Consider the following 27,868-nt stretch of genomic DNA (forward strand, 5'->3'; position numbering starts at 1 on the left):
ACAAATAAGCACTGATACCCCCACAATGCATCCCCTTAGCTTTAACAGCATAATCAGAAATACTATAATATCACTTAAATTCCTATTGCCTACATTTTATAAGCTAAACACAGTCAAGAAACTAATGTGCAAATGTGACATTGTAAGTTGTGGTTTATATTTTGAAAGAGGCTTCTCAAGTTTCTGGTAACACAGTCTTGCCACAGCACCATGGCAGAGTCTCTTCAGGAATACACTTTTTCAGTCTATTAGGGCCCTATTCAGGAGCAGGAGGAGACAGCATCCTGCTGGGAATGTCTAGCAAAGGTTACATGATCGATTTTTCTGAAGCAGTAAGGAGGGAACACAAAAGACCTTATTTTTTTTAATACACAGAAAAGGGATAATGGCTCTGCTCAGGTTGCTTCCTGTCAGTGTCTTAAAAGCAACAAATAAAGGTTGCAACAGCATGTACATAACATTATATGTAGTACAAAGGGAAAAAAGCAGATAGATAATTTAGAGAAGAGAAAAGAAGGAAAAAAAAACTTCTCGTTTAATAAGTGGCATTTTCAAAGAGCCCTGGAGTATATTTACACTGTGTTCAGAAGCTGTGACTTCAGCCTGTCTAGTAGCCACCTTAATCCAGTTAGGTCAGGTAAGATAGCCCACTCATATCTACCAATGAGCTCAAGCATCTGATGAAACACATAAATAATTATGTGCCAAGATTTTACGAAATGTATCCCAAGAGACTGGTCTGAAGTGTCAGCAAACAAAGTTAGCATGCTGCCCTTGCCCTGGTCGTTGCCAAACTTGCACACTTGCAGAGAGATGTTTGAGATCTAGATTTTGAAAACTGGGCGGTTGCATGGCTGCTCTCATTGATGAATAAACTAACTCTGACTCAAGCCACTATTTTCTTTCTCATAGGATTAGTATAAAATGAAGCCAAACACATGGCTTCATATATATGGAGAATAGTTGCAGAGACAGAAGATTTGTTTTGTGGGTGCTGTACATGAGCAGATCAGTCTCCTCTGAATGTAAAAAATAAGGAATTCTACAAAGAGACAGAGAGATAAACAGTAGAAAACTGACACCAAATTCTTAATGTATATTTCCCGCCATTTATGAAGAATTACATTAAAAGAGAAATGCAAACATGACCACTGGAAGTTAAGCATAATAAAATGGAGTTATTTTCTCTATTGCTATTATGGTAAAGTTTAATATAAAAGTGACACATGTTACAATATCAGAATTCATGACATGGTCAGGACATGTGTTACTGTACTCACTTATTGTGTTCTAGATTTATTGAGGTTTTGGCAGAGATTTTCTTCAAGCATCTCCTGAGTAATATCTAACTGGAAACAATTAAATGTTGTGGCCCACTGATAATTAAAAAGTAGGCACTGGGGACAAAATTGAAAGGTTGTGATTACTATTCTCATTTATGTAGATTCTGTTAAGGCTTAAGTTTGGAGTTTGGATTTTTTTGATGGTCTAGTTATCAAAACACTAGGCATTTTTGTTTAATGTTTGAATTTCTAAATAAAAAGATTAACAATAAATGTGGGATTGCAACAGCTTGAGTCTAGATCATAGCAGAACCTATTTCTCTTACAAGACAGACTGCAGTTCCAATAGCTATCTAAATAGCTGTTACTTATATGTTTTATCTGAGTGACATTAACCTACAGTAAATAGTGAGACTGAAATGCTATTGACCACAGGGGAAAAAGTGGACAGGCCAAATTTTACCTTCCTTAACTATTTGTTAGAAAAGGTTCCAGTTATGAAATATATAGGACACCCACATTACAGGAAGCAACTAGAGAAGAATTCCAATAGACTTTGGATCTTCACTATTGATAACTGACTTCCGCTGATCAGGGGCATTTCAAGCTGGCTAGGCAGAGCACATGCACACCTCCATCAACTTCTGATTTAACCTCAACGTGTGTACCTCCCTGTGAAATGCACACTCCTACGTGTACACATTTCCCTGCACAGAGTAAGAAAGTAAGTGTCAATAATGGCTTTCTTAAAAGACCTTTTAGCTGAGAAATAATAAACATGTAACAACTGTACACTGATTTTTAACATTTCCATTCACCAATATACCCCCTGAATTCCTGAAAAACTGATCCAGGGCTGCATTGCTTTATTCACCAATGAAATATGGCTACTTTTGTGATTAAGTAGTTAATTACAGTGGAACAGTGCAAAACAAAATAGCAGAAATCCTAATCTATAGCTGATAGTAATGCAAGCTATCTCATTAAAATAACAGAGTGGGTTAGGGTTAGGGAATGGGCTTATTATATGAACATGCAGAAGGACTGCAAGACCTGGCTCCAACTGACAGCCTGATCAAGGCCATTGAAATTAAATGGGAATTTTAATCCATTAGGCATTAGAACTAAAGAAATTGTAATCTCCTTCAGCTGAGAATGCAGAAAGAGAGACTGCATTGTTTGGCAGTGCATGTAGGTCAGCCTTTTTACCCTAGCTGCAATTTTTGACATACCCAATCTGTCTTTAAAGATCATTGCATTACATTTTTCCATATAAAAAAAAATTAAATAGATGGTAATATATTTTAGTATAAATCCACATTAGCATTTTCTTTATCTTTCAAGTACCACGTCATATATATAATTAATAAAAAACAGCATATAATTGCAACTTTAAGTGCTAGTGCAACTAGTGTTAAACAAACCATTTAGTTCTACAGCTACACATCATTTGGGCATACACATTATTTTGTTAGCCAGGAAAAGAAACATTTTTGAGTTTTGTTATCAGTTTTTTCTTAAGATCAGTATGCCATTTAAGGTTTGCATTTAGTTTTCAGGGTTTGAAGTGATCAATTCATCAAGGAAAATAGATTTTCCATTCTCTGAAATACAGAAATACAGAAATGCTGCTACAGGTAATGAATTTTTAAAGGAAGCTTTTGTATCACTAAACAATACTTATCCAGTAATGCTGTACCACGAAGAAATCATCTGCCTGCAGTATCTTTGCTAGAGAACTTTTTGATCCAAGTCTTCTCTATGGCTCCACTTAATCTTCCCTGTGACAGGGAAAGTATTGACAAGAAGTGACATGGTTACAGTAAATCAGTGAGGAGACCAGCTCCTTGCCATGGACTGAGCTCTGAAAGGAAGGGTGAGATTCAGTTCTCATGAAACTCCACTAGCTGAAACAAACCCTTGAACCTGCAGACTGAATATATAGCTATCTACACACCTATCATTATATGCATATGAACAGGAATGAGCTCCAAGATACAGTTATTTCTAATACATGTTACCAGAGCTAGCAGATGTGACTTTGGTTAAAAAATCCCAGATTTTGCCTTTGTGCAGTGTAGTGACGTGTCTATGCCATCCCTCCCAATAAGTGCATCACTGCACAAAGACTTGGTTTTGCAGGTCTTTTTAAAAGCTACTAGATGCATTACTGTTTCTTCTCTGCATGTCCCTGTAATTCTAGCTTGCCTTTTGTTTCTCCTGTGTAACCACTAAATTAAAAGTTTGATAATGCCCCTTTCTGTCTCACTTGAATAATTAGATTTTGCTTCTTATTACAGCTAAGTATCTACCCCATCAGATTCAATGATTCCCCCATATTTTTTTTCACTGACTCTTTTTTTTTTTTTTTTTAAACTACACACTTCCCTCCCAAAGTCCCAGTGTTTTTTCTTTTTCGCCTGACTCCCAGCTACATTAAGGCTAGCAGTAGTGGTAACAATGGCTTCTTTTGTAAAAAGCCTCTCTTGACAAATAAGTGAAACTGCAGTGCCCTCACATCACCACTGGGATGTGGCCCCGGAGAAGGTTACTCTCTAGACAAAGACACTGAAGAGAGGAAACTCAGCTTGGTTGGGTTGCAGCAAATCAGTCAGGAAACACACAGTTCCCGAGAAGCCTTCATACAGACTATATACACTTTCTAATGCCCGGGAACCAGCCTTAAATTCTTCTGTAAATAAGAACTCTGCAAACCTACAAAACAGGGGAAAAAAAAAAAAAGAGAGTTTGTTATTACTTGGTGTCCCCTTATGTGTATTTATTGTTTGTTTGAAAGAATTGTTTAAATAATGTTCAACGATTTAAAAAAAAATTTTATTATTTAACCTTACGTAGAAATTTTACACTCTGCAATTTCCTTGATAATCTGAGTTCCATGAGCTCTAGAAAAGATGAGCCTTTGCAAACCATACATGTGTTATGCTTCTTTGAGAGAAATAAACTTTTTCTGATTTCTGTGAGACATATTATTAAATATTTAAAGATAACTTTTCTCCTGGTTGCTATTTCAACAGGATGCAAGCAATGTTTTCCATTGATATTACAAATTCTGTAATGCTGAAATAACAAAAAGTTCTCACTTCAAAGCAGATGGCTGAAAATAACTCATACTATACCACTTCTCATTATTCAGTAACAAACATTGAAAGTTTTCTTTTCAAACATTTATATTAAATTGCAGAAATAAAATTAAAAAAAATTGCGGCCCTGTGACAGAATTTTTAGTGGGATCTATTTGCTGGCATCAGGACAAAACTGAATTAACCCAGCTAACTAAACAGCACCATGTCAAACTGGCCACAGCTGGGAATGATAAATTAAATCCAGTAAAATAACAGCAGGAAAGCAGGTCCTTTGTTTAGTTTCCATGCTTAGTAATAATGGATAGTGATAAATGCTCTGAAAGCTTTCTGGGTTTTTTTTTTTTCTGTTTTTTTCTCTGTCCCTGAAGCTTTCTGGTTTTACTTGTAATCCATAAAGTTAGGAATGCTAACCTTTGTGCCCTGTATATGTATTTTGAGTTTCCAGTGAGCCTGTAGAGCAGCAGGAACACATAAGCACTGCCAGCCACTCCATGGCATATTCCAGGTCCCTTCTTCAAGAGGCCTTTCTGCCAAGTCAGCTCTCCGCAGCGGATGCAAGTGTCCAGATACTGAGGCTTCTTGGAAACCAGGTAAGCTTTGGCAAACAGATAGGCAATGCCTAGGGAAATAGCAGGGAAATTGTCCTTGGTAAGAAGCAGGCCAAGGGTTTTGTGAGACATACAAGAAAACACAGGTTAATACACTGAAAAGCTGCAGTCTCGTGCTCTAATCATGTCAGTATTACAGAGCTATATGCTACACACAGAGGGGAAAGCATCTAGTGTGCTAAAAAAGCATATGGTAAAATGTACTTAATCACTCCCTGTGACAATACCACTTTCAATCTTTCCAATGCATTCCTGAATTTCAGTGTTTACTTTAACATTCCCAGTCTTCTATTAATTTAAAGCTGTAATCATGTTGCCTTTGTAACTCTAAGAGTTGTGTTCCATTGGTTTCTAATGTCCATTTGCCTCAACAATTTACATTGACAGGAACGCATGGATGGGCAAGAGAACTTCTGACATTGGCAACAGATACAGTGTTTTATTGAATGAGAAAAAGACACTTTTTCTCCTAGCCAGGCCCATGGTACTTTATTCTAGGTATAAACAGTTACTCATGCTAATTTCTGCTAAAAAAAAAAAAAAAAAAAAAAAGTTATTTGGCTTATTTTTAGAAGGGAATTCAATGAAATTAATTATAATCTCCAACAGAGCACTGCCCAACTCAGTTCTTGGTAATCTTTAAAAAATGCACATAACATGTGGAGAAGCAATTTTTTCGTCTTAAAAAGATTGGTAGACAAAAGCTGTTTTCACTTCACTCCCTTACCGGGTGGGAGCAAGAAGCTTGTTCTGTAATCATACCTAGAAAATATAATGCATGAGCAGAAGCCCATTTAAGGGATGCTAATTACAATGTACTTTTTGTAATTTAAGTAGAATACCTTTAAAGGCAATTCATTAATGCTCATGGCCATTTTTTAATAAAAGTAAATTTTTCTGCAAACTTCTAGGTTCATGTTAGGAAGTCAATATCACAAGTTAGTCAGAGAATTTACCTGGGGGTAAAAAAGCAATTTCAATAAACAACCTTGTGTGCCAAAGTTGCTAGAGTATAGGATTGGATTCTGAACTGACAGACATCAACCTTACCTCATGAACACAGACTAAGAATTGGCTTTATTTTTCTCTAAAAAGGAGTTTAATATGGATAACTTTCAGAAAAAAATGCCTCTTGTTAGTACAAACTCCCCTTCACATGAAAATACTTTGGTCAGATTTATGCATTATCTATGTGGTAAATGCAGCTATAACTGATTCTGATGAGGAAGGAAAAAAGCAATTCTGAAATCCTTCCCAAAACTCACAGATGTGTTCTTCCTATTCTGTCCAGAATATGCTGGACTATTTCTCTGTCTGGTGTATGGTCTCTTTTGACTCAGCTGTATCACTCTTTGAGGTCTTGTCAGGAAAGGGAGCAAGAGCAGAAAACATAAAGTTGAGGATCACCATAATTTTTTTAACTGTCATCAGTTATGCTTTTAAGCAGAAAATATGCCTATCCTTCCAGCTGTTTCAGCAATAAATAAAACACTCTTAACTGGAAGAAAAAGCCTATATAGCTTGCCTGCATCTCATAAAATTGGTGCAATTTAACCTGAGATTATCTTCTACGTGGAATCACGCAACGTGGGAAAGCAATATGATCAGCATCTGGCTATTCATAGGAACAGGAAAAGAACCTGGAGCTCCATGACACCAGTGTACAAGCTCATTCTCCCTCTCAATTGTCTCTCCCAGCTCAGGGGGCCAGTTGCTGTTTTGTTCTTGGTCCATAAGAAAATCAACGCTCTGCCACACGAGCTCCTGATCTGCTGGCTGCAGGTACTCATAATAGGAAAGCAACATCTGAAGGATTGAGGAAAGCCCATGTGCTGCACCTGTAAAGAACAGAAACAGTCAAATTAGAGAGTGGCTTTTCACTCCTCACATCTCACAACAGCTTTCCCTTGGGACTAATTTATTTGTCAGGTGATTGGCTTTCATCTTCTTTATGTGTATTACGATAGTGCTTGGAATAAAAGCTTTCTGGGTGTACGACATTATAATTTGTTACTGCTTCTCTCATTTCTAGTTCCCCTAGCTTCACAAATATATGAATATATGATTTTTTTTCTCTGTTCTCACTCTGATATGACTGAAACTCAGTGTGTGAAGTGAAACTGAACCTAAGTCGAATACTGTTTCAAGACACTATTCTTCCTGACACGTTACTGAATCTGGACCATTATACTGAAGTCTTTGTCAAACCCAAACTGAAACTGGACCATAAATTATATTTCCAGTTACTGACTGACAGCATCAGACAGCTAAAACCTGAATTTCAGTGCAAGAACTGTCTGTAGCTGTCAGGGTCTGTCTAGCAGCATCACTCAGTAACTTCCTCCTCTGCTTCCTTGCCAGAAAACAGCACCTTCAAACGAATCTCATGCTTTCTGCAGTATCATATTGTGCCCCGAGGACCTCATCAGGGACCTGCACAATGATCTTTCACCACTGCTTCAGATGAGCTCCAGCTAAGCTGCTCATGATGGGTAGGAGCTGATCATATGCTTGAGTTGCACTGCTACATCCAAAACCACTCTGCAAGTCTCTGTGTGGCAACATCAGCTTATAAATAACATCCCCTATCCCATGGCAATGTTCTCTGGTAACTTTTTCCATACAGGCATGGGCACTCCTCCTCTTGCTCCTTTCATCTCCCAAAGGCAGATTTACCAGGACAGAAAGGAGATGAAGTTGCTGTCTGCTGCTCCTCTTGTGCTGACAGCCACCTCGTGCTTTCCCCAGCACTTGGCAGCATCAAACCTTCCCTCCAGCTCCTCAGTCCAGCTTAGCAGTTTTAGGAGGTTGGGTGGCCCAAACTCAGTCAGGAGAAAACCCACACTGTAGGTTTTATATATTTTATTTCTGAAGTGTCTACTGGCTCAGCAACTACACACAGCATCATTTTCAAAGCAGTTGGCATGTTTTACTCACCAAGATACTCTGTTCCATAGTAGGAATACATGAGTGGGAATGGTTTCCTCTTCTTCACTGCATACTGCTTTCCTGATTCTAGTATGGCCAGGCAAATTGATTTTATTTGTGCTGGGGTCAGCACCTAAGCAGAAACATCAAAACAAACATCAACTCGATTAAAATTTTTTTTTAGACATTTTTCAGGGCTCTGCTTTTTTGCTACTGCACAAGACAAAGCACTGCCTTTCATCTTATGAGCATGCTGTAATGTACATCATTAGTAAGAGTTCCTTACATTAAACAGTGCATTTACATAATGTTTCTCACAAACAGAGTTTCATATCCTGCCTCAAGAAAGTGAATGTCAAACCTAGCTGCACAGACAGGATGAAATGACAGCCACTAAGAGCTCCTGCCTTTCATTCCCAGAGACCCCTTGGTCAGATGGAAGATGACAACAAGCACCAAACAAGATGCAGAACAATAACCTCCAGACTGCAGGAAGAAGACACAGAGATGACAGAGACATTAGACATTAGAAGAAGACACAGGATGACAGGCCTAAAGAAGAAGTAAATGTTACAGGCTTTACTGGTATGCAGTGAGCTAGATAGATTATTCCCAGACAATATCAAAAACAGGAAGCAAGGAAGCAGGTACTAAATTGTACTGAAAATCAATTCCACATATGTGGGATCAGAAACACATTAGTAAAAGAATCAGGCCTTCTTACTTCAAGAAAATGCTAGAAAAAATGAAGTACCAGAAAGGTTTCTGAGAAAATAGGATAGCTATGTTAATGGGACTTAATCATTATGAACAGGTCAACACTGCCCTTAGTGCAGTCCTAAGGTATGACTAATGCCTTAATCTAAATTGTGTCAGAAGGATTGACAAATGATGCATTTCACCAGACATGAACTTTTCCAAGTTACTAACCTAAAGCATTCAATAAGGAATTGGTTTTACAGGTCTCAACCACAGCTCTAATGATAAACCATTCACTGCAATCACCTGCCATTTCCTCTGTGTCAGCCACATCTGTACACTACAGACCAATATCCAGGTCATTAAAATACTTCAGCTGAAGTAGTGTTTTGCAGTTGTGTTATGTGAAAGACTATATGGCAAACAATATATCAAAAATACATTTGCAGCTTAAAAAAAAACCCAACATTTGAACTTACAAAAAGAGAACTGAGAAAGGAAAAAGGCAAAATGAAAAAAATGAAATAGGCTGTAGAAATGGCCTTGACAAGATAATAATAATCCTAAAAATAACTGGGATATCAAGATAATGAATATTAAAGTTATCAAGTCTTTAAAATGTTTCTGAATATATGTGGGTTTGCTAGCATTTGTATTCTCACAGGACTTACAGTTACTAATTCAAGTTTTAAAATTCTATTAGCATTAAATACAGAGGAAACATCTGTTTAAACCATATTGTCTCATTTGGCATGTAAAAGATGCTACAGACAATTAATGTCACTTAGAACTTGAGGCTAAACTAATGGCTAAAGATCTTGTTTGTCTATTTTACCTTGCTCCCTGGTAACAAGGCATTTTATTATGGCTGCTTCAAATGACTATGGTATTTGTACAACCTGGAGAACAACTTGCTTCTGATCTTGGTTAGTGTTCTCTAATGTTACTGCAGTGGGTGTAAAGAAGCCACTAACATCTGGATACTTCGCTCATTTCCATTAATTTTTAAATTAATTGTTTTAGCTTTAATTAATTTAAAGCAACTTCTTAAAATTCTAAGCAAATGTGGAGATCAGGGACATGGTGAGCCACTGCACTCTTTCCAGAGCTGTCATTTTATTGTCTTGCAGTTTGGGACCATGTTCTCCAAATCCTATACTTTGCAAAAGGACTAGTAAGGGAACCCTTTAAAAATAAACATGAAGGGTAAGATCCTCTAGTTGTAATTGTGGGAGGCTAAGACCTGCCAATTAGAAGAGTAATTATCAGTTATTTTTCTATGTGTAATACTTACTTAATAAACCAACTGGCTTTCAATACAAACCATTTTGCTGGGCTTATTTTTATGTTCAGAGCATTTAATTTTTAAATTGAATTAATGACTGTTTGTAAATGCTGATTGTGTTTTTAAAATGGATTTAAACTTCTACCCAAATCTAGACCTGTTCAAAGCTGCATAAAAGTATCAGCTAGCAAGAAATGCACTGTTAACCATTTTGTAATATAAAGTAAGTGTAAGAAGCTTGGAAGTGCACGTGCTCTGCTGGATAAAAAACTGGCTGGTCCAAAGAGTTGTTCTGAACAGAGTTAAATCCAGCTGGCAGCCAGTTACAAGTGGTGCTCCCCAGGTCTCAGTGCTGTGGCCACTCCTGGTTAACATCTTTATTGATGATTGGGATGAGGGGATAGAGCCCACCCTCGGTATATTTGCAGATGACACTAAGTTGGGTAGAAGTGTCCATCTGCCTGAGGGCAGGGAGGCTCAGCAGAAGGACCATCCATTGATGGGCTGAGGCCACCTGCATGAGTTTCAACAAGGCCAAATCTTGGGTCCTGTGCTTTGGCCACAACCCCCCTTGGTGCTGCAGGCTTGGGGAGGAGTGTCTGGAGAGCTGCCCATCAGGGAGGGACCTGGGGGTGCTGACTGACAGCCAGATGAACAGAAGCCAGCAGTGTGCCCGGGGTACCAAGAAGGCCAACTCCATTCTGGCCTACATCAGAAAGAGTGTGTCCAGCAGGACCAGGGAGGTGATCCTGCCCCTATATTCAGTCTTGGTGAGGCCACACCTTGAGTCCTGTGCGCAGTTTTGGGCACTGAAGTATAGGAAGGGCATTGAGGGGCTGGAGAGGGTGCAGAGAAGGGCAGCCAGGCTGGTTAGGGGTCTGGAGAAGAAGCCTTATGAGGACACACTGAGGGAGCTGGGGCTGTTCAGCCTAGAGGAGGCTGAGGGGAGACCTCATTGCTCTCAATTACCTGAAAGGAGGGTGTAGTGAGCTGGGTGTTTGCCTCTCCTCTGTGGTGATCAGTGATAGGACAAAAGGAAACAGGGTAAAGCTCCGCCAGGGTAGGTTCAGGTTAGATATTAGGAAAAACTTTTACACAGAAAGAGTGATGAGGCATTGGAACAGGCTGCCCAGGGAGGTGGGGGAGGCACCATTCCTGGAGGTGTTCAAAATACAGGCAGGTGAAGAGCTACAGTGGATGGTTTAGTGGGTAGGGGTTGTGGGGTGGATGGTTGGACTCAATGATCTTAGAGGTCTTTTCCAACCTTGATGATTCTATGATTCTATTCAAAGCCACATGAAAAAATATTATTTTAAATCATTACTAGGAAAGATGATAGAAATCAACCCATCCTGACCCCCTTTCACATGACAAAAGAAAATGGAAAAGAAAATTACCTGTGTTTCTTGAAAACAACCTTTTCTCTGACCTGTATGCTTAAGGCAGGTGGAATATGTATCCTAACTAGTAGCTAAATAAGAACTTGTTTTGCGCTGACCACAAATATCTCTTACCAAATGACTCAATCCGCAGACACTCTTCTGCTTGTTTTCCAAACCATTTAAATATGAAGGATTTGTGTTTGATTCCTATTCCAGGAAATCGCTGGCTGGAACAGAAACCCACACTTACCATCATTATGAGTGACCTTCCAAAGGCTAAAGAACCAGAAATCACATTGAAGATCTTCATCAGCTTCCTACGCTTAATATCAATCAAGACTGTCTTAAAACCTCCTACAGTTCCTTTCACCTTGACAAGAAATAAAAGCTATGGTTAGTCTCTTTATGCTCCCTCACAGTATCCTTAAAAAACAGCTAAAACTTTGGACCAAAATACAAACATTGACTACATTAATCATAATCCCAGACTGTGTAGCTGTGGTTCTACAAAGTTAATTTTAATTTCAGTGTATTTGCAATGCCTCCTTGCCCCTGGGAATTACTGAAGTAACGTGCTTAATTAGCAGTGGCAAGGAAATAGACTGATCACCCCAAAGGCTTTGAAAGAATAAATTGCATATTGATATCACGTCCTCTGGTGAAAGCTGTCAGATACTCTGATGAAGCATAAAGCCAATATAAGAATATGCTACCCAAAAAAACCTTCACGCTTGAGAGAGCCACATATTTTGAGAAACTTCTTGAATGTCATTTTGTATGAGCAGGCAATGCAGTGGGTAGAATTATTCTTTATTGTGGCAGTACTTAGCCTAAATAATACTGACACTAAGAGACATATTGCTGGTGGTTTAATACTTCAGCTAACTCTTTTTGTATTTTTAAAGACAACACAGTCTATACTATCATATTAGAAATCTTCTTTTAGACTCCACACTAGGCTGAAGTTGGAATACATACATTCTACATTTCCCCTGCAATTTCCGTATCAATTGCCTGGGGGAGTTTTTTATCTCCCGTTTAAATCATTGTCCAGTGATGCTGTGTGCTGCTAAATGATTGTTCTTCTTCACAATGGTAAGAACTACATTCCCATATACCTTTTACTTCAAGCACAGTGCCTAAGCAGTGCTATAATACTTAGTATTTGTAGTACTGCCTGTGTTTTGGAGCCCTACTTGTAGTAAAAAAAGCCACTGTGATTGTTTCTAAAGACTCCCAATTTTTCACTTGTGTCACTGCAGACAGTATGCCTTCTCCCATTAAGGCACACCACAAATTTGTGTATTATTTCAGGCAGCTACTTTGTTCAGTAAATCTCTGTTGAAAGTGAGCAAGTGAGCAAGAAAGTGTTATGTCTACAGCAATCACAGAACATTGACCTTTTTTGTAGTTAGAAGTCTTTATCAACCTGACTTGGTTTAGTTGGACGTAAAATATTTCACAACTCCTTTTAATTAAACTTAGGGAGATTTTATAATATATTGGCTATGACAATGCTAGGCCCTAGGTATATATTTCAAAAATTGTAGACAGAAATTTTGACCTTGAAGATTAGGCAGAAGGAAGCAGGACTAGTTCTTCTTTGCCTCTCACTACAATAACATTTTCAGCACTTCATCATTCTCTGAATGCTTGCTAAAAACACCTGGGCTCATTTGCCTTTTGAAAACCACTCCTAGATAAAACTGTATACTCTATGGATTATATTTAAGGATTGTAAGGTTTTATTTCTTTTAAAAGACCTGTATTTTTTTAGAGCTTTTTTCTCTATGTAAGCAATGGAAGGCATTCCTGAATGCCAAATATCATTATGTTTTTATAGATGCATTAGTACTTTTATGAGGTAACAGCTACACTTACATTACTGTGGAAAAAGTCTTTTCAATGCACATTAAAAAAAAGTAATATGCACCTAGCACATCAAATCTCTGTGTCACACTACTAAAAAGCCATTTAGATGAGTTTGATCATACACTTTTTCTGATTCTGTAGAAAGTGTCAAAAATAAGGTGAAAAAATAGGTCAGTCTACAAATAACCCAACAGTTCTATGCTGGAAGCCCAGTAGAGGGAGCTTGTGAATTAGTTATAATATTCAAAAATGCTGTTGAAATAAAGATACACATGTCTGTGTTCAGCAGGACAGCTGACTCAAGCAGAAGGATGCTGTTCAGGGACCTTTCTGTGCAGTGTCATGGCAATGTTGTGTTTTTTTTCTTTTAGATGATGCTAACACCTGAAGAGTAGCAGGTACAAAGGCAGAGGGGTCTGGCTTCCCCTAGTGCTGTTCCAGTTTGATTGATGGACCTCTCCTGCAGCACTGGGAGAAACCCAGCTCCAAGTGCAAAGCTGTACACTTTCTTTATGAGCAGGGTCAAATACACCCACCTTTTAAAGAAACAACTCCCCCTGTAGTACTTAAACCTCCTGAAAAGATTGTTAAAGGAATCAGACTAGTCCCTGAAGTCCTACTGATACTGTTGCTAATGCAGTTTAATTTCACAGTGTAACAGCACAACGCACAGAACTTTCCAGAGAGCAGCTTTCCCAAATATCCCATATTAACACAACTACACGACACTGTGTGTAGGCTCAGCACAACCACTAACATGATTGTGTCAGTTCATTTGGAAAATGGCACTTGAATGCAATCTTGAGTGAAGCAGACAACTATAAATCCCATTGGTAATGCCTGTAAATCTGGGACCTTCTGAGGCTTGCCCTTTGCCCCAGCAGCACGGAACCAGCGATGTGAGACCTGTACTGTTTTGTGGGTCACTACTCATGGCTCTCACCGTGAGCCCTTCCAACTGAAGGCTGCATTTATTTCTGATGAATCAGATTACAGCACTTTTGTTATCACTGGCAAAGAGCAAAATTTCCACAGGTCTCACTTGCCAGGAGTGTTCAGCACTAGATCCACCAAATTCTGCTGTTAAACCTGTCCTTCAGAAGGTGAGAATTTCAGACAGGGGTGCCAGTGAAGTGCTGCAGTAAAGGATGAAGCACAACTGTTCCTCTAGCTAGGAGGATGGCTGAGAGCAGATGGTGCTGCTACACAGCTGGTCAAATGCAATGGACATCTCTGTTCACTGTGTCTTAACCTAAACATTGAGTTTCAAGTTAAAAACAGCATTTGGCCTTTCTGCATGTTCCCCCTGTCCTGAGACAAAGAAGAGGATAGACATGAGTTTCTCTGGTTGAACTTTGTTCCTATTTCCTATCTATCTATCTCCCTCAAGTTTATGACAGGCCCCAACATCTCCTAAGCTGCTGCACCAGGGTCTGGCTGGATACATCTACCTAGTTCTAATAAGGTGGCTCTCCTAGGTCTTGGAAAGGAAACCAGGGATCTGCCAACCTCTTTACTTGAGGAGAGTAGGGAAGCACAGTCCCCGGCTCTCTGCTGCTGGAGAACTGAAGCAGGAAGGATGTCAAGGTACGGATCTAAGAGCAGAGCAGTTCAGACAACCAACATGACTGAGGAGGTATCAGTCTGCCTAATTGAGAGCTTAGGTGCCCTTCAGTTGAAAGATCAACAGCAAAGAAGGCAGGAAATTGTTCAGGAGGACAAGACCCATCACTGAAGATTTGAGGTACCCAGGGATGCACTCTGTGTTGCAATTTTCAAAGGGCACCTGTACCTCAGCTGCACGTTCACTTCTGCCTAGTATAAAGTTAGTTATCACAGAACACAGAGAGCCAACAATTTAATTTCAAGCATCTCTCCCTAGAATTGCACCCAAATTCAAGAGCATGAATTGAAAAGCATGTTTAAAAACAGTAAAAATATAAGACTTGAAAATTATGTGAGAAACAAACCCAGCACTGCTTGGAGAGGCTTTTTTTCCCTGCATTATTGCAGATTTTTGAGCAAACAACTAAAATTCTTCTTTTTTCCTTTACTATTATCATTATTAACATGGTGATTATTATCACCAGCCTTGTCATGCATGACTGAGCCATTCTGAGGACACAGACCCTGCTGAGAAGTGGTCAAAATGGATGCATCAGTGATTACCATTCTGTGATCCAAATTCTTGTTTGAAACTCCTGTGTGACAACTGCTCCTTTGCCAGACACTGGAGCAGTTTATGACAGCTGCAAATGAGTCAGAGATTAGCACTGCACAGATACTGCTCTCCTTCCATCTGTGCTCCCCGCACAGGTAGGAGACGGATTATTCATGTGAAAAACCCTTCATCCATGAGAAATTCTTTCACTCTGTTTAGTCTCAGTTAGAAAGTACATCAGTACACAAGTCCTGTTGTTAGCTTATGCCAAGACTGCCAAGTGGAGCTGTCATTCCCTGATGGGAGAGCTGCCCTTCTGCACTCCAGTTACATGTCTCTGACAATTCTGCATTATGGTGACAAACACCTTTCAAGCTGGGCACCCTCACTCTCATTTGTGTAACAGGTAGCCCAGTGTGTTGTAGATGTGCTGCCCCAGGATCCCATCCTATTTTTTACACGAGCAAGCAAGGAACATCTGCTCTGCCTGTGCATTTTGGATCAGCTTACTTTCTCCTAGCAGTGGGTCTGCTGGTTCATTGCAAGTGAATCCCAGGCCTTCAGCTGTTCCACAGACATTTCTTGTAGCAAACCTGTGATGGTGGTTGAACTGGTTGATGCATATAACCTATGCAGAGGCACAAGAAGTACTGCCCCTTGGACCAGCCCCAGAGCAGCAGGAAACAGGACTAATAAAACAGCCTTTATGAAAGATAAAACCTTTGTAAAGGGTTGAGAGAGTCTCCCCAAGCATTACAGTAACCACGGCAGTGACTTTTCTTTGAATTCAGAAATTATGCAAGCCCACTTTAATTGGGCACCACCATTTGCTACCAGAAACTCGGACAGACCACTTCTCAGAAAAATGAAATTGTTCATGTTTGTACACATCTGCAGGTAAACAGGAGATTAGCAGAAACTGTTCCTGAGTCAGTCAGGTCAGGGTAGTATTTTTCACAGGGAAGCTGACCAAGGCTTAGATTTCTATAAATTAAAATGGCAACTGTATCCAGAAAACAAACAAAGTTGAATAAGCCATATTTAAAGATGTCCTGAAGGTCACCAGAAAGAACGGGACTCTTCCATTCCTTCTCTCTTTCATCTGAAAAGGAGAGCACTCAGCATCTGACAGGGTATTGATCTAATAAAAATGTAATGTGTTTATTTCTAAGGAGTATAAATGTGCAAAGAGAAACATCCATGCTAAGACCTCTAAAGGTTATGAATTATACTGTGGACAAGTTAATGGAAACATGGGTAATTTTGAAATTACTAAATAAAGAAGTGAAATCACACAGTGGAAAGCACTGTTGCAAGGGGTAAGAGGAAATGAGGACATCTTTGATTCACCTCCAAAATTTAAGCTCTGAGAAGCTTTGCTTAGCTTTCTACAGGAAAATGGTAGTACCTTGAATTTCCTTCAGAACGATGTTGGGTTAAGAGAAAGGGACAAGAGCACTGTGTATCACTTCATACACCTAGCTTCACAAACCCTTACTGCAGAAGTGACCCCTCCTGGCAGAGGTGATGTGCTGAGTGGCTGGATAAATAACTCTCACGTTCCTTGACTCAAAAGGGAAGTGCCAGCTGGGTGCTACATTGTGAATGGTGCCACAAAACTGAGATGGGTTGGTATAATTGGCCTGGGAGAAAGGCTGAAAGAGCTCCTGGGCCCCAAAGGCTATGTTAACCAACCACAACTGAAGAGAATGGTCCATATCCAAACTCAGTGTGGTGCTGGCCTGGAGAAAACAGTCAGTAGTTTGCATATAGTATATCTGTATGATTAAATGTTTTTCTACTGCATCCTTCACTAAGGCATCACTCTGAATAAATTACTGTAGAGAACCTGTAAGGTCACACAATCTTTCACTGATTCCCAGCTTACCATAACTACCGTTTTTATTATATAATTGTATATGGCATTAACATTCACTTGTTGAAACAGCAGTAACTATATTGTTCATGTGAAATAACAAAAAAGACAAATAAAACTAACAGATTACATTAATAGCAACTATCTTACACAATAAATAATAAGTATAGGATAGAGACATAGAAAGATCTATTGCCAGTTCTAGACTATATGTCTACAGATGTTCATTGTTCAGTTAATCTTAAGTAATACTACATCTTAGGCACTCAAAGTGATGGAGAGGGGAAAGAGCCTTTTCAGTGCCATGCAGTATTTGGGTTTTTTAAGGCCATTTCACCTATAAGATAATAATGTGGCCTTTAATATCAAAGTCCTCATTGACCTGGATTGGGTCTTGACTTGGGGGTGTTACTCCTGGCATGTATCCTGTAAGAAATACTGCAAGTTTTTTACCAGTTGGCATGTCTAACAGATATAAAAATGGAGTCATTTCATGATCGCCAGGAAGGGAGTCCAACAATTCACTTAGTAACTGGGTTGATAAGCTTTGTAATGATTCTTGTTATTCCATGTCTAGCCAAAAGCAACACCATGAGGCTGGCTCAATGTCCTGGTTTGGGCCAGGATAAAGGTAATTTTCTGTCTTGTACTTTTGCTTTCAGCAGTCTCTTGTAAGTAGCTGTACTTGCTGGAATTAACAGCAAGTTTCTCAGTCAGTGTCTGCTTCTGGGACAGATAAAACTCGATGTTTATAGTTACAGCCAGAGACCAGTGTGCAGAGCCAAGGACACTGCTCAGTTCTGAGGAACATTTTGGACTCTGGAAAAAGAAAAGGAGTAAAGAGGTCACACCTGCAAACCCTCCCTTAGGGAGGAGCAGACAAGATAAATGGCCAAAATTGACCAAACAGAGTATTCCATCCCATACACGTCATACTCAGTATAAATTTGAGGGATCATGAGGGTCAAACCCCTTCCTGCTTCCCCTTCTTTGCCTGTCCCTGTTTGCTTCAGCAATCCTGGGAGGATTCTGTCTGTTCATCTGCCTGTGGTCCTGATCCATGCCCTCCTGAATCCCTGTGCTCCTGCCTCCAGCTCCCGACTGCTGCCAACTCCAGGAGCCCATCCTGGACTTTCCCAGGGCTGCCCTGCAGCCTCGGTGGTGACGTGAGAGTTACTGGGGGAAATGGGGGGAAGGAACGTGGTATCAATTTTCCTGTATATTTGTACATATTTAGTAATTTTTTTCCTATTTATCATTACTGTTTCATTAAAGTTGTGTAGTTTAGTTTCCAACCCATAAGTCTCTCTCTCCTTTCTTTATCAGGGAGGGAGATTAATAGAGAGCATCTCTCATTCGGTTTAATTGCTGGGCCAGTGTTAAACCGTGACACTCAAGTCTGTTGAGACTGATAATAATTTTGATTGAGGTAGTACTCTTTAAATAGTGAGACTACAGGAATACAACTGACTGGACAGAGTAAAATGCTGACCTTGCTTGCAGCTGAGCAGAGAAACCTAACAGACACAGCTGAGCTAACTCTTTGCAGGTTGATCCTATTCTCATTTTAGGCAGTTTGGAGGGAAGTGATGAGCGGATGTGTTCTTGTTTGTTACCAGTGTGGAGTGTGAGACTTACATGTAACAAAAATATTTGGAGGTTTTCTCACAGTTTTTTCTTTCATTCAAGGTACAGTCTATGCCTCTGTTGATGAAAACTGCATTTATAAGTGATACTTCTCTCTGGAATTCCCAGAAGAATTTTGCTTCGTGTCAATGAACTCAAGGATACAGTTTCCTGAGGTGAGGTGGAAAATATACTGTCTTCCATATCTAAATGAAAGAGGATTAAAAATTTCAGTTGGCAAATGACTCACCACTCCCCTGAAGCTAGAATTCCTAATAAAGGCTTATATTTTGTGTTGAAGCAGAGATTTATACTCTTGCTGTAAAGCTTTGCTATTGCAAATACATTGTTTGAGGAACTCGTAACCTAGCAAGAAAATGAGTGATTACAATTTACACACCTGGCACCAAAATGTAATGGACAGAACTACCTGACCTCACTTAATATTCAGTTTAATAGGAATTCATTTGCCTTTCAAGCTGTCATGCTAGGTCATGGTTCACAGATGCAGCTGCAATGGTATGGAACAGGTCAAATTTCCACTGTTTTCCAAGGGGTAATTTTTTCTGCAAGTCCTACAGGTTTGGGCCTGGCACACACCTTTCAAAAGCATTTTATCATTTTTCAACTAATGAAATATTACAGTGTAAGCAATTGCACATCCACTGACTTATACATATGAAATGTTTTGCTGTGTAATGTAAATTATTTGTCCCTCTTTTTTCTTTTTTTTTTTTTTTAATTTTGGCTTCCTCAGTGCTTTGTTTAGCATTGTCCACATGGCTGCAACATACAATATATGCTGGGTACCTTTGAAACACAAGACAGAGACTTCATTATAAAGATTATTATGCAGCCTTATATTTTTCCCCTTCATGTTAAAGATACTGAATTCCTCATCTGTTACCATCATCCAGTCCTCTTATCTTTCTCATGCAACAACTCCCAGTCCACCTCTTAATGCCTTTAGGTTTGTTTTCCAAATGTTCAGACCTCCTTCCCCTATAAGTGAGCATACTTCATTCATAGGCTTAGCCAACTAAATTAGAAAACAGATATGCGTCCTCAAAGCCTCATGGCAGAAGTGTCAGAAGCAAAAGAAAATAATGATGGGGGAGGAGAGAGACTGAAAGGAAAGGCCAAGTCAGAGCATCTATTTTGTGATCCTTTACCCAAACTCAACCCCCAGCAACTTAAATTCCTAATTCATAAACAATGGCACTGTCTGCTAATGAATTCTGCTACAGAAAATAGCATCTGAAAAACTACTTCATAGCTTGTTACTGTGCTACATTTGCAGAGATGAACTACAGAAGAAGAAAAAATCAAAATAATATTATTTTCTTGATCTGTTTCAAATTAAGGGTCAAGAAAGAGCAAGAGCTACTGCCAGTTAGAGGCTCCTAATTGCAATACTTTCAATGTTTGTTTGTAATTGCCATTTAAAATGAATAAAAGCTTGGGTTTATGCATTAAGATACTACACAGGGATGGATGGATGGATGGAATGCCCTGGCAGTGGAGTATAATACTTGCACAGTTGTAACAGTTCAGTACCACGGAGGAGTCCTTGACCTTCTCAAAATCTTAAACCCATGGAAGAGAAGGACCTAAAGTAAATTTGACAATTTGCATAGTGCTATTAACAGCTCCGTGAAAATCTCTGCTTAGTGTATTGTAGAACCATAGAAAGCTAATAAGAAGTGTTAGGATGCATAAGAGTAAAACTGAAATGGTTATTAAAAAGCTACTTTTTGCAATCATTGCTTTCTTTTTCTTCTGATATTTCTTCAGGCATGTTCTCCCATCATGAACATTAAAAAAAAACCCGACAAAGACAGTAAGAGATTTTCCTAAGAAGTGAAGCTAAAAAACCACCAGCACTTATTTTCTGGACAAGAGGTAATTAATGTGATAATAAACACAAAAAAGCTATTTTATCTTGTACTGTAAGAACAAAATTATAGGTTTTGAAAAGCAGCAAGCTTAAAGGCAAAATATCTCTCTAGTCACTCAAGACTCAAGTAATGTAGAGAATTTATTTCTTCAACATTTATCTGAACACACTCAAACCCTGGATTTTCAGCAAATTAGCTGAATCTCTCTATAACTCAGGTGAGATTGGGTTAACTGTGAAAAGTGCCCTGCCACTCCAATTGAATTAAATTACAAGTCTTCAGAGCCTATGTGGCTTAAATAAATATTTTATGACCTTTCAATTCATCAAAGATTACATTGTACAAACATTCATTCCTGACAGATGTTGCCAGACCAAGTCATATCATATCATCAAATCTCAGAACTCAGCTCAACAGTTCTGGAGGAAAGAACCTTGTGGTTCAGAGTGTACAGCCAGTCCTTGAAAAATGCAGGTTAGGCATGTTACAGACAACACATTTCAAAATTACTTTCCACAGACTTTCATGCAGCTACTCTGAGTCTTCTGGTAATGGTACCAGATATTAAACCAGATGGAGTATTGGAAACAAATCTGAAGAATAAAGATTTGTTTGTATACTACTTTGCTCCACACTGCAAACAAGAGGAAGCATTCAGCAGTTTGGACAATGTCCATGTGCTGAATGTAACACAGTTTGAAATCTGTTACTCAAAACTCTTCTGCAATTCATATTATCTCTGCCATGCAGGGACAGCTTCTTTCCATACTTGCACTTCGGGTGATGAAGAAATAGAGTCACTTCAGAGTCTGGAGTTTGGAGCAGTTCCAGGCCCTGTTTTGAACATTTGAGTAGTACATGTAAGTAATTTCAATCAGAGCTGCAATAAGAGATACTTGCTCTAGCTATCAGCACACTCGGCTCAGAGGCATCAGCTTAAATTCTTGCACTATCAGAAAAAGAAGGTTATTATATATAAAAAGGAAGAGACTATGTCCTCTACTCGGACTGTAATTTGCTCAGAGCCAAATTTGGGCTTCACACATTCTGTCTTTTCTAATGTGAAAAGGTGTGCTGCTTAGTTCACTTTTACTCCAGAGCAGGCCAGACCCTGTGTGAGCCTTGGTGAGAAAAGGACCTCCATCAAACTGGGAGAGACTGCAAGAGGGAGAGAGAAGCTAGGTGGGACATGGTTCCCACCTGCAGCCTTTCAGCCCTCTTTGGAGGAGGCAGAGATGAGTTTACAGAAGGTGAGACTTTTAAAAAAAGACTGGATGTGGCACTCAGTGCCATGGTCTAGCAACTGCTCCGGTGGGTCAAGGGTTGGACTAGATGATCTCTGAGGTCCCTTCCAACCCGGCTAATTCTATGATTCTATGATTCTATGAGACAGAGTGCAAACTGCTACTGTGAGAAGGCAACTGAAAGGGGTTGCATAAACATAATGAAAAACAGCACTATAAATCTGTACCAAAGCTCCATGGATGGTGTGTGATAGAGCTCTTGACTTAAGAATTCTGGCATGGCTTATATGCCCCACAATGCAGCACTTTTAGAATTTGCATGCCTATCCACAGATGCACAGAAAACTTCAAGAGCATAAGTAGGTGTCTCTGACATTTAGGCGTATCCAGCCTTACTCACAAGCAGGATACAGCCTTAAATAAAAAACTTTTAGGGCTTGGCATCCAGAATTTTAGACAATAGAAAGGCTCAAAATATTAGAGAGTAAGTCCATAATATCTTTGTTTTGTGGTACAGCTGCATAGTCAGTCCAAAATCTCACTGACCTTCTGGATGTCATGTCATGTCATGTCATGTCATGTCATGTCATGTCATGTCATGTCATGTCATGTCATGTCAACTTTTATCAGGACGGGTTATGACTTTTCATTTATATTAGCTGTTGACTTCCATGCAGAAGAAAATGCAAAGAAACATGATGGTAATTCACATTACACTATCATAGAACCCTGATATGCTATCATGTTACACCCAGATGGACAAGCAGTGATGCAGCACATGTGCAGACAATATGCTAACACTCATATGAAATGAGCACATGAGTAACTCAGGTCCTGTCATGCTCGGCCTACCTGAATCTCAGTTTCTTCCTACCATAGAGGATAAGTATTACAGAAAATTCTCCCCATATATATGTGCTTGTACTGCTAAAAATAAACTTTCTTTTAGCTTGTTTTTTAATCTCTTGAGCTGTTTTCAGACTTTCCCTCTGCCTGTGCACAGTATTTGGCACTTGTCTCAGTTTAAAAGCCAAAACAATTCTTATTCCAGTGAGCTGCCTCTTCTGGATCAATAATGATTTTAATAAATAAGGCTGGTTCCTACACCAGTCCATTATAAGTAATTATGATTAGCTTTCCAGCTAATTCCAAATCCACAATATCCTCATCCAAGCCAGCACAGATCAAGTTTTCAAGGAAGATTATCTTTGACACTGCATCAAAAGCCCTATTCAAATGTAAACATGTATTGGCTACTGCTCTTTCATCAGCAACTAATTTTATAATTCTGTTATTTACAACAAATAAACTTGTTTGTCTCACAAGATTCCTTTATTCTTCTATGTCACACTGCTTTATATGCATAGTCCTATTATGCAGATATTTATGAGGCACATGACATCTAGCAGTATGTCTAAATATTTGCTGCTGAGGAACAATGTGGCTATCTGCAAAATTAATTAAATAAGGTAAACAACACAAGAGCATCATTCAGAACCTAACAGAAGCATAAATAAGTCACTTTAAGGTAGTACCACCACTGCTTTCAAGCAAAGGTTAATTCTACAGAACTCCATGCTGGCACGACGCCACTTTTACTTTGTGTGATGATCTGCAATTTGTGCCATGCCAATAAGCCACTGAATAGAAATATCAACTTAAGCTACAAGAAGAATGCTGACAAAGTAATGCAGGAAAACCAGATGAAGGTGATGAAGTCCTCTGAGTCATCTGAATTTTACCCTACTCTTAAGACTGTGGTAGCAGTCTGGTGTAGTAAAAATCCTGATGCTCTGTATGTCAGTGCCAGATCCTCCCTGTCACATCAACAAAGACAGTTCTGAAGCAGAAGTCAGTAACAGAAGAGTTTCCAGTGGTATAGAGAACCATTAGCACTGCCTGGAAGAATGCCCACAACTCCAAATACAATTCAAGTCATACTTCAGATACAGACAGTCACTTATAATTCAGTACTGCCACATTTCAAGGGCAGAGTAAGAGTCATGGGATTAATTTGTGAAAGTGCAGGAAAGTGCTCTTAAAAAGTAGTTTGCTTGGTAGATAATGAGATCACTATCTGTACTCTTTCTCCTGGTTAAAAGATTGTCATTTGGTACCACAGGAAAATTAGAAAGGAGCTATCAATCTTCCCTTTCTGCAACTTCTTCTCAGGTGTGACTGCATTCTTTGGGAAAAAGAGCTTGCTGTGCCAGAATGTACAGTTCAGATTCATCTAAAACCACTCAAACTTCAAAGGGAAAGTAGGAAAAGAAGCAAGAGTCACAATACCAATAATGCCACCACCAACAAAAAACCCCAGCTTTCACTGCCCTTAGCCATTACCTTGCATCTGAAGATCTTAAAGTGCCATATAACTAACAGGAATTACTATAACCTCATGCTACAGATTACACTGTGTTCTTGATGCCATGAAACCACTCAATGCCCTGCTTCTCTTATGCTGAATTTTTTATTTTACACGACTAGTCCCTGCAGCCCTGCATGAATAACTGTGCAAAGCAAGAAAGGAGGGCCTGACCACCTATTTCTGGACCTAGAGATGACAAAATGTGCTTTCCAAGTCAAGCCTGTCAAGTCAGACTAAATGCATTTGAAATTCTTTGCCAGATGCCTTTCCTATGTATTTTGTACACTTACTATTCTGATGCCCTTGGAGCATAGGTAGCTTAATTTCAAAGGCCCAGAAGGACACAGAAGTCCTCTGATGTCTGCCTTGCAACATTTGTAAAAGATCCTATTAAAAATCTAACAAACAAAAAGAAGCTTCCTCACAGCCTCAGTGCTCAAGAGCTGTCCTGGCTTTGTACAGACACCAGGAAGAGAGTTTTATCACCTCCTAGCCTGTAACTTGGTTTTCAGAAAAAGGTGTTTTTTCTTCCTCTGATGTGTCCTTGGCTCCTAAACATGTGGGACAGGGAATGTCTCACCTCCACTGGCAAACAGCAGTCAGAGGTATTTGAATAATATGGGCGATTAGGAAATAATCTTCCCATAGCTCAAGGGAACAGGTACTTCTAGGCTATTTCTTGTCTATCTTTAACTGTGGTGCGTGATTCCACCTCTTAAGATCATACAGACATTTACAGTCTGCAGTGCTGCAGGGGACAAGGCACTGAGAAACCCTTGGGCTGCATTATGCTCCAAGATTGCTTTGTGCTTGTATAAAGAAATAGAAATCTTTACACTAAAACTCTTCAGATAAAGAACTTTCCCAAATATCTGCAAGAGCCAGGAGCAATTCTGTCCACCTTAATACTTAACTTTGGGGGCAGAATTTTGCTCTTCCTTGATACAGCAGATTGACAAAGAGGGATGCAACCAGTATTCAAGGTCCTGAGGCTAAGTGTGGCACTGAATGTCTCCTTTGGACCCTTCTGGACTCCAGGCTCTTCCTTTTTTTGCAATTGCAGGGCAAAAAAATTGGAACCATTTGCCTGTCCAAGGTATCGGGAGAAGACAGAGGAAGTGGAATAGCACTGTGAGCCTGCTCTTAGGAAAAGGCAAATGGAAGAGGAATGACTGCAATTTATGGCAGTCACCTTTAATATTTCTGGCCCTCCATAGGTGCTTTCCACCATACTAATTCAGGTATTGCTCAGTCTGCAGAAGGAAGGCCTCGGGGCAGATTTTATTAATGTGTGTAAACACCAGACGTGAGGGAGTCGAGAAGACGGAGCCAGGCTCTTCTCAGCAGTGCCCAGTGACAGAAAATTATATTCAAATATATTAAGGCAAATAGTTTTTTTACTATTAGGAAGGGTGACCATGGATAGGAATAAGTTGCCCAGAAAGGTCATGGAGCTATTCAAAACCAAGTGGCCACAGCCCTAGGCAACCTTCTCTTGCCAGCTCTGCTTTGAGCAGTGGCTTGGACCAGAAGATGCCCAGATATGCCTTCAGACTTTACCATGCTTTGACTCTATGACTGAGCAAAATTCAAATGTAAGCATGTTGATACAATGTTCAGCCACATGGTGTGTATTTTACTCCTCCAGAGAACTTTAGATTCAGCTCTGAGTTTGACTCATTTTACCCGTGTTGTTTTTTAAAGATTTACTTCACTGTTTGTTTTCCCAAAATAAGCTCTCAGTGCTTAAAAACCAAAATCAATATAGGACAAATGCATCCCTACTGTAACTCTGTTTTGATTTCTGGATATGTAGCAGTTGTATATGCATTATTCCCAGGTATTTTTGCTGGCATAATAAAAAATGTGTCTGCATGAAATTGGCAGTCAGGCACAAGAAAGCTCATGATTGATTCAGCTCTGCAAGACCAAGAGAAAAAAAATCAATATTTATTTAAACAGCTTGAAGGAGTTTGGTTTGTTGTTCTAATACTAAATTTTCACAGAGTTCATATTTGACCAACTTATGTCTGATCAAATGTAAATAGCTACAAGTGTAATGTGTATCTTGGGGTCTATTGCTATTATACTGTAATTTTGATTAATTAATTACTGTCTTAGCCTTTAAAGACTAAAACAATTAAGTGTAACATTAGCCATTTCACAAACGGGAAGTAGAAATGTCTAGAGATCAGGAGTTAGCTTTACAAAGGGATGATGAACCTTAGTGAAATTGTCATGGTTGGAAAAGACCTCTAAGATCACCGAGTCTAACCATCAACCCCCAAAAAACCCACTGTGCTCACTACAGGATGTCCTGAAGTGCCATATCTGCATGGTTTTTTAGTACCTCAGAGATGACGGCACACTCAAAGTCCTTCAAGTAACTATGGCATGGGTGATGTATCCAACTTCTGGCTGAAGTGTTACTTTACTAAAAGACAATCTTGGCTTTTGTTAGGACAATTATGGTACACCAAAACAAATCATGTTTGGTAATGTTTGATGAAGTTATGAGAAACTTTTATAAAAAGTAAAAGTATAGATTTCCATTGACTTGTGCTGCTGTAGAACCCAAAAATATGTAAAATGGCCCTCACTGCAAATGACAGAACTCAGGAGAGAGACAACCTTGACAACCTTGAGAGAGCTTTACCTTGATACTAGTAAAAACTTCACCTTGACACTTGTAACAGCAAATCACAAGAGTGAATTTAGCCTTCAGATACATCATTGGATTTCACTAATTCCTTGATTTCCAATGTCGGCAAAAGAACTGACTTAATACGGTGCTCTCAAATATATTTTTCCAACTACTACTTCACAGATGTCCCCTGAATATATAACGGTACATGTAGTGTTAAAATGTAGAATAACATATTCCTAGTTTTCTTCAGGGAATACAGGAAGGAGAGTCTCTAGATGACATTAATGAAACAAAGCTCCTCCAGTTGAAACTTCTCATTTTGAGTATCACAGCGCAGATTCTGCGGTTGAATTATTCCTTGGTTTTACATGGCCCCAGCTTACTTCACTTATTCAGAGCCTTTTCCCAATGAATGCCAACACGGCTTCACTAAGGGCAAGTCCAGCCTGACTAATCTGGTGGCCTTTTACAGTGGGGTCACAGCCTTGGGGGACAAAGGCAGAGCAACAGAGGTCATCTACCTGGATCTGTGCAAAGCATTCAACACTGTCCTGAACGAGTCTGATCTTTAAACTGGAATGGTATGGATTTGATGGATGGACCACTTGTTGGATAAGGAACTGGCTGGATGGTTGCACCCAAAGAGTTGTGATCAGTGGCTCAGTGTCCAAATGGAGATGTGTGAGGAGCGGTGTTCCTCAAGGGTCAGTACTTGGACCTGTGCTATTTAAAATTTTTGTCAGTGACAAAGGTGGACAGTGGAATCAAATGTACCCTCAGCAAGTTTGCTGATGACCCAAACTGTGTGGTGAAGTCAACATGCTGGAGGGAAGGGAGTCAACTCACTGCCATCCAGAGGGACCTTGATGGACTCAAGAAGTGGGCTG

The 27,868-nt window shown here is 39.5% G+C and overlaps 1 protein-coding gene across 1 annotated transcript in view; it reads right to left on the bottom strand.

Moving 5' to 3' along the window:
- Nucleotides 1–3,664: 3,664 nt before the first annotated feature.
- LANCL3 (LanC like 3) overlaps nucleotides 3,665–27,868 on the bottom strand; it is a 37,706-nt gene continuing 13,502 nt past the window's right edge. Inside the window, exons 2-5 of the mRNA XM_030464920.1 lie at nucleotides 7,933–8,056; nucleotides 6,636–6,833; nucleotides 4,799–5,006; nucleotides 3,665–3,998 (exon numbers count right to left, since the gene is read on the bottom strand). Of these exons, the coding sequence (XP_030320780.1) occupies nucleotides 3,839–3,998; nucleotides 4,799–5,006; nucleotides 6,636–6,833; nucleotides 7,933–8,056 (690 nt within the window). The 3' untranslated portion in view covers nucleotides 3,665–3,838. The remainder of the gene's footprint in view (nucleotides 3,999–4,798; nucleotides 5,007–6,635; nucleotides 6,834–7,932; nucleotides 8,057–27,868) is intronic.

Source organism: Calypte anna, chromosome 1, assembly GCF_003957555.1.
Source record: "Calypte anna isolate BGI_N300 chromosome 1, bCalAnn1_v1.p, whole genome shotgun sequence".
Lineage (NCBI taxonomy): Eukaryota > Metazoa > Chordata > Aves > Apodiformes > Trochilidae > Calypte > Calypte anna.